General features: G+C 53.3%; 1 protein-coding gene across 1 annotated transcript; it reads left to right on the forward strand.

The window, feature by feature from the left end:
- Positions 1 to 448: 448 nt before the first annotated feature.
- LOC105002750 (merozoite surface protein CMZ-8-like) lies at positions 449 to 4,963 on the forward strand (the record flags this gene model as incomplete). Its single annotated transcript, XM_010859566.1, has 1 exon — positions 449 to 4,963. A coding segment is annotated over one exon (381 nt), but the record flags the coding sequence as incomplete, so codon positions are not given.
- Between the last annotated feature and the right edge of the window lie 785 nt (positions 4,964 to 5,748).

Consider the following 5,748-nt stretch of genomic DNA (forward strand, 5'->3'; position numbering starts at 1 on the left):
CCCCAGGTAAAGGCTGCAAGGGCAGGATCAGTGCATTCTATTCAGCATTGTAGCCCCAGACCCAGTAGGTCTCTCCCATTCACGTTTACTGAGTGGATGAGTGGATGGATGTATGTACATGACTATGAGTCTCCTGGGGCTCACAGCGGCAGGGAGGAACGCCCTTCCCCACCCCAACCATCACCACCACCATCACCACTGCTATACACCCTTATCACCACCACAATCACCAACATCACCACCACAATCACCCTCATCACCACCACAATCACCCACATCACCACCACAATCACCATCATCACCACCACGATCACCAACATCACCACCACGATCACCCTCACCACCACCACGATCACCCTCATCACCACCACGATCACCATCATCACCACCACGATCACCCTCATCACCACCACGATCACCCTCATCACCACCACGATCACCATCATCACCACCACGATCACCCTCACCACCACCACGATCACCCTCATCACCACCACGATCACCATCATCACCACCACGATCACCCTCATCACCACCACGATCACCCTCATCACCACCACGATCACCATCATCACCACCACGATCACCCTCATCACCACCATCATCACCATCATCACCACCACCGTCACCCTCATCACCACCACGATCACCCTCATCACCATCACCACCATCACCCTCACACTGCCAGGAACCAATCCTCCAATGTTTACTTGGCTTAGTCCTCCTCGTTCTGAAACTGTCATCTTTTAAGAAGAAACACTTGAAACTGGCCCCCAGTGAGTCCCCAACACCTCGTCATGGGTCAGTCTGTCCAAGAGCTCTCATTTAGGATGGAAGTGGCTGGAGCAGGACTGAAAGAGGAGCAGAACGCAAACAAAGGAGATTCCCAAAGTTTCCAGCCACCCTCAGGGCAGCACTCAGGACTGGTGCCCTCCCCATGATGGTTCCATTTTGGTCCTGCGAGCCACGGGTACCAGGTAACACCTCAACCCCACTGTCAGCCCTGAAAGGCACTGGTGCTTCTTCTCCACCTGCCTGGGCAGCCACAGTGCCACCCACTGCCCTCTGCCACCACGGAAAGTCCTGACCTCATTCCTGGGCCCCTGAAAAAGCCCCTGACTTTTTCTACCGGGCTACAGGTTGGGATTCCCTGGGGAGCTTTGTAAGAAATGCAGCTCCTGACCTCACGATATGCAGGGGGCTCTGGGACCTGCCCTGTGACTCAGAGGCATGGCCTCACTAGAAAAGACCACCCAGAGACTCTCCTGCCCCCTGCCCACCCCTCATCAACCGCCCCCAGAACACATTCATCATCAGCGCTTCCCTTCCTCAGAACTCTTCTTTGCCTCCCCCAGCCCAAGATGGAGCCCAAGTCCACCCACTAATTCTAAGACCATTCCTGGGTAGGTCCTAGGGATCCTCCCCTCCTCTCCCTGCATGGTCCACCCTCTTCCCTTCCCCTGAAGGCCCCAGCTGCTCCCCCCGAAGGGTACAGTGGTTTGAGAGGAGCTACTCCACCCCCGACCCCTGGCAGGATGCAGGGCCCCAGCCTGGACAATCAGAATAGGGCAAACCCTGCCCCCCAAAGTGCAAGCTTTGAGGGTAGCGAGTGACCAAGGCCTGGTGCATCAGAGCCAAGGAGACTCACTCTGGAGTCCACGGCCTCACCTGCTCGGGCAGGGGGTGGGGCTCTCTCCTGTGGGGATGATGGATACGAGGCTGCTGGAGACACAGGAGGAAGAGCCTGTCCCAAGAATGAGGAAGCGCTGGGACCTTGACGGCGACGCTGAACCACTGGATGCCGCGCTTTCCCAACCTTCAGTTACGTAAGTCGTGAGGCCCCTCGTGAGATGAACTGTGTTCCCGTCTCTGACACCCCAAGATCCCTGATCACACGGAGCCTGCCTCTCCTAGCCTGCGGGGCGACCTCACACCTTTCTCAGCACTAGGGCCCCCGGAAGTCCGGGCGGAGGGTGGGGCTGGGTGGAAGAAAGGTGGAGCAGCACCCTGAGGTGCAGACTCTCTAGCAGACCCTCCCACAGGCGGCCCTGGAGGCCACAGCCACATCGGCCACGGAAGTTGTTTCCTCTGCCCCACCACCAGGACGCCCCTCCTGGAGAGGGTGGTGACCGCAGGGCGGTGGCACACCCACCAGCATCCTGGGGACAGGCACCCTGGTTGGGGGCGGGGAGCGCAGCGGACCCTCAACCAAACTCAGAGTGGAGGCTGCAAGGGGCTCATGGCAGAAGGCACAGCCTGCTCAGGCTCCGGGGGCCACGCCTTTCCAGGGAGACCAAGGGACTCGTCTCACGGGAGCCTAACCAATGGCCCGTATCAGAGGCGACAGGGGTTGAGCCCAGGTGACCAGACGCCAGTCACTCCACAGGTCTCCACGCACACTGCTGCCATCGATTAGGCAACAGTGACGCGCGCACAGCCAAGCCATCCCCACTCTGTCGTTCAGGCCATCAGCTCAGAAGTCACCCCGGGAAGCACGGTCACACTCCCCACCTAGGGGGCCTGGAAACAGAGAGCACATGGAGCCTGGCTGCGCCAGTCTCCAGAATACCGGTCACGAAAGAAAGTGCCATCTCTGTACAGCACTTACAGATCATTGCCGTACTGAAACAAACAAACAAACAAAAAACAAAAAAAAGAAGAAAAGCCTTTATGCAGAACAGTAACTAGGATTGATGTCATTGATTTCTGCCCGGCACTGCCCATTCATTCAGGATGTGCATTTTAATACAACATATAATAAGTCTTCTGCTAAACAAAAGCCTGCCAGGCACAAGAAGAACATGTGTGACTGACCGCCTTCTGAAATACCGCCTGGCTGCAGCTGGCCAGGCAGAAGCCACACCCAGAGGGCCGGGCCGGCGAGACGTAGGCCAGGCGGACAGCAGAGGCAGGCCTGGGCGTGAGGCAGGAGTCGCCCCCCTCCAGGCTCCGCTGGGCAGGAACGTTCGACTCCTGGCGAAACAGACAGATAGGCTGGGCTTTCAGGTGATGGAAGTAGATGAGGGGCTTCCATTTCCTGAGACCCCAAAGCATGACCAGGGGGTCAGATACGGGAGGGAGGCGAAGGGGTCAGCCTACCCCTTCTCTCATGAGAACATGAGAAGGAGGCTCGGTCCGAGTTGGGACGTGGTCTCGGGAATGGGCATCGTGACCCCGGCAAGTCTTAGGATGCTCAAAGCGGGGCAGGCATCGCCCTCGGGGTCTAAACGGGGGATCATGTGGGTCCCCAACCACCTCAGATAAAGCCTAAAACAAAAAGGGCAGAATTGGCGTTGTCTTTTAGTTACTTCTTTATGGAGTTTTTTTTCCCATGATGATTTATCACAGGCTACTGAATACAGTTCTCTGTGCTGTACGGCAGGACTCTGCTGATTGTCCATCCTATAAATAATACTTGGCGTCTGCGAACCCCAAACTCCTACTCCGTCTCTCCCTCAACCCCCTTCTCCCTGAGAAAGCGCCAGGCTGTTCTCTCTGTCTGCCAGTCACTTTCTGTCTCATGGATCAGTGCACTTGCGGCATAGTTTAAAGTCCACATCAGACAGAGCCCAGGTGCTGGTAAGGGGATGGAGAAGGCCAAGCTCTTCCGTCTGTTTGGTTCCAGCCTCCTCACCCCTGGGCTCCAGGTCCCCTGAGTCACCTGCCGTTCCCCAGAGAGGTCATGCCACTTCTCACCGCTGGGCAAGCACAAGGAAGTCCCTCTGTATGGAATGTTCTAGGCCTGTTGGCCACCAAGCAAACATTCTTGAAAATGATGCCTGCTCGTTGGCGAAGCTCTTCCAGGCCCCACTTCACAAGCCCTTCGCAGCAACTGTGCTCCGCCTCTGGGCCATGCTTACATTATATACGCCCTGGAAACTGTGCTCCGCCTCTGGGCCATGCTTACATTATATACGCCCCGGAAACGATCAAGTTTGCCCTCCTATGGGTGGAGGGCAGGGGACTCCAACCTCCAGGATCTAACGCCTGATGATGTGAGGTGGAGCTGATGCAATAATTACAGAAATAAAGTGCGCAGTAAATGTAAGGCCCTTGAATCATCCCCAAACCATTCCCCACTTCCCACTTACAGAAAAGCTGTCTTCCAGGAAACCTGGTCCCAAAAAGGTTGGGGGCCACTGGACGCCAGGGCGCCCGCAGGACAGGTGTCGTGACTGCGTTGTAATGCCAGTGTTAAGCCCAATTTGAGTATACCACAGATACTCAATAGATGTTTACATCTCCATTTGTCCCTTCCATCCCACCTTACAGACTACTTTCCAATACTACCCACATTTGATGAAAACCAAGAAAGATCCTTTGAAAGAATATTGTTGGCTGGCTAAGAATAGGCCTAGCTTGGCACAATTCTGTGCAAAATTATTAAATTTCTGGCTCTTGCATCTTTATATTATGCTAAGCCAAAATCAGGACTTTGCTCCAAGGAATTTAAATGAGCAGAATGATACCATCTCCAATACATGACTGAGCTTTAGCTGATGTTCGCAACACGGCTGAAAAGTAATTTATTGAATTACTGATGCACTTAATAAAGTGCTGCCAAAAGCTCAGAAGGAGAGGGTGCTGAGCCAACTGCACTTGAACTTGAAGGACAGGGTGACTGTTTCAAAGCATTTTTATGTCCAGGACTTAAATGTTTGGCTGTTTATAAAACTAAGGCCACTTTCAGAGCCAGAAAAACCACCTATTGAAGAAAAGTGTCCATCACAAGGAATCATTTTATTAGTAACCAGGCAGGTTTTGAGACGACTTAAAATAACATGGTTGGAAAGGAGAGTTTCTTTTGATTAGCCAACATCTTAACACAACTAAGATGGGTTTATTTGCACATGGTTAAGAAGTTAAAATATTTAATCTCCTTGGAAGAGCACTTAAGTGTCTAAGTAAGTAAGTGTTAGTCGCTCAGTCATGCCTGACTCTTTGCGATCCCATGGACTGTAGCCCATCAGGCTCCTCTGACACTGAGATTTTCCAGGCAAGGATACTGGAGTGGGTTGCCATTTCCTTCTCCAGGGGATCTTCCTATCCCAGGGATTGAACCCAGGTCTCCTGCACTGCAGGCAGATTCTTTACCTACTGAACTACAAGGGAAGCCCAGCAAGTGCCCTAAGGCAACAGCTTTGGAGCCCAAACTGAGTTCCTGCAAACCCTTGAATGTCATAAAAGGACACACATATTGTGGCTTCTGGTTAATTCACACTGATTCCCAACGCCTGTCCCCCTGGAATTGTGAGAGTTTCTCCTTCTGTGATTCAGTGAGCTTGGTCTAACTGGTAGCGCCGTGCTTAAAAGGAGTGACTGGTCACGCTTTTGCTCTCTGAAACCATCTGAGACTACACCCTGGAATTTAATTCCTGCCTACAGGTACCTAGATCCAGGCCTCCCATTCTGGATTGAAAGGGAGTTTGGAGGCCTCCTTAGATGACGACTGGAAGATAAAAGCTCAGTATCCGAGTCTCTCTGTCTCTCTGCTTTGTACCAAGTGCATTAGTATGAAATGGCTAGGGCCATTTCCCAGGCCAGCCCTGGGAAAACTGTAAGAAAAACTGACCCTGGTATCCTCAGAGCCCCTCCTGAGCCATATGTCAAACGACAAAAGAAAAGCTTTATTCCATGACAAGCATCCAGACAGACTGGTGAGTGGGGTAGGGCAGAGCGGGGGAGGGTGGCCTATGATATCAAGTCACGGAAATGGGTGCCCCACTTCAAGACCAGCCTTTGGAACGG

Source organism: Bison bison, unplaced genomic scaffold, assembly GCF_000754665.1.
Source record: "Bison bison bison isolate TAMUID 2011002044 unplaced genomic scaffold, Bison_UMD1.0 scf7180017864456, whole genome shotgun sequence".
Taxonomy (NCBI): Eukaryota; Metazoa; Chordata; class Mammalia; order Artiodactyla; family Bovidae; genus Bison; species Bison bison.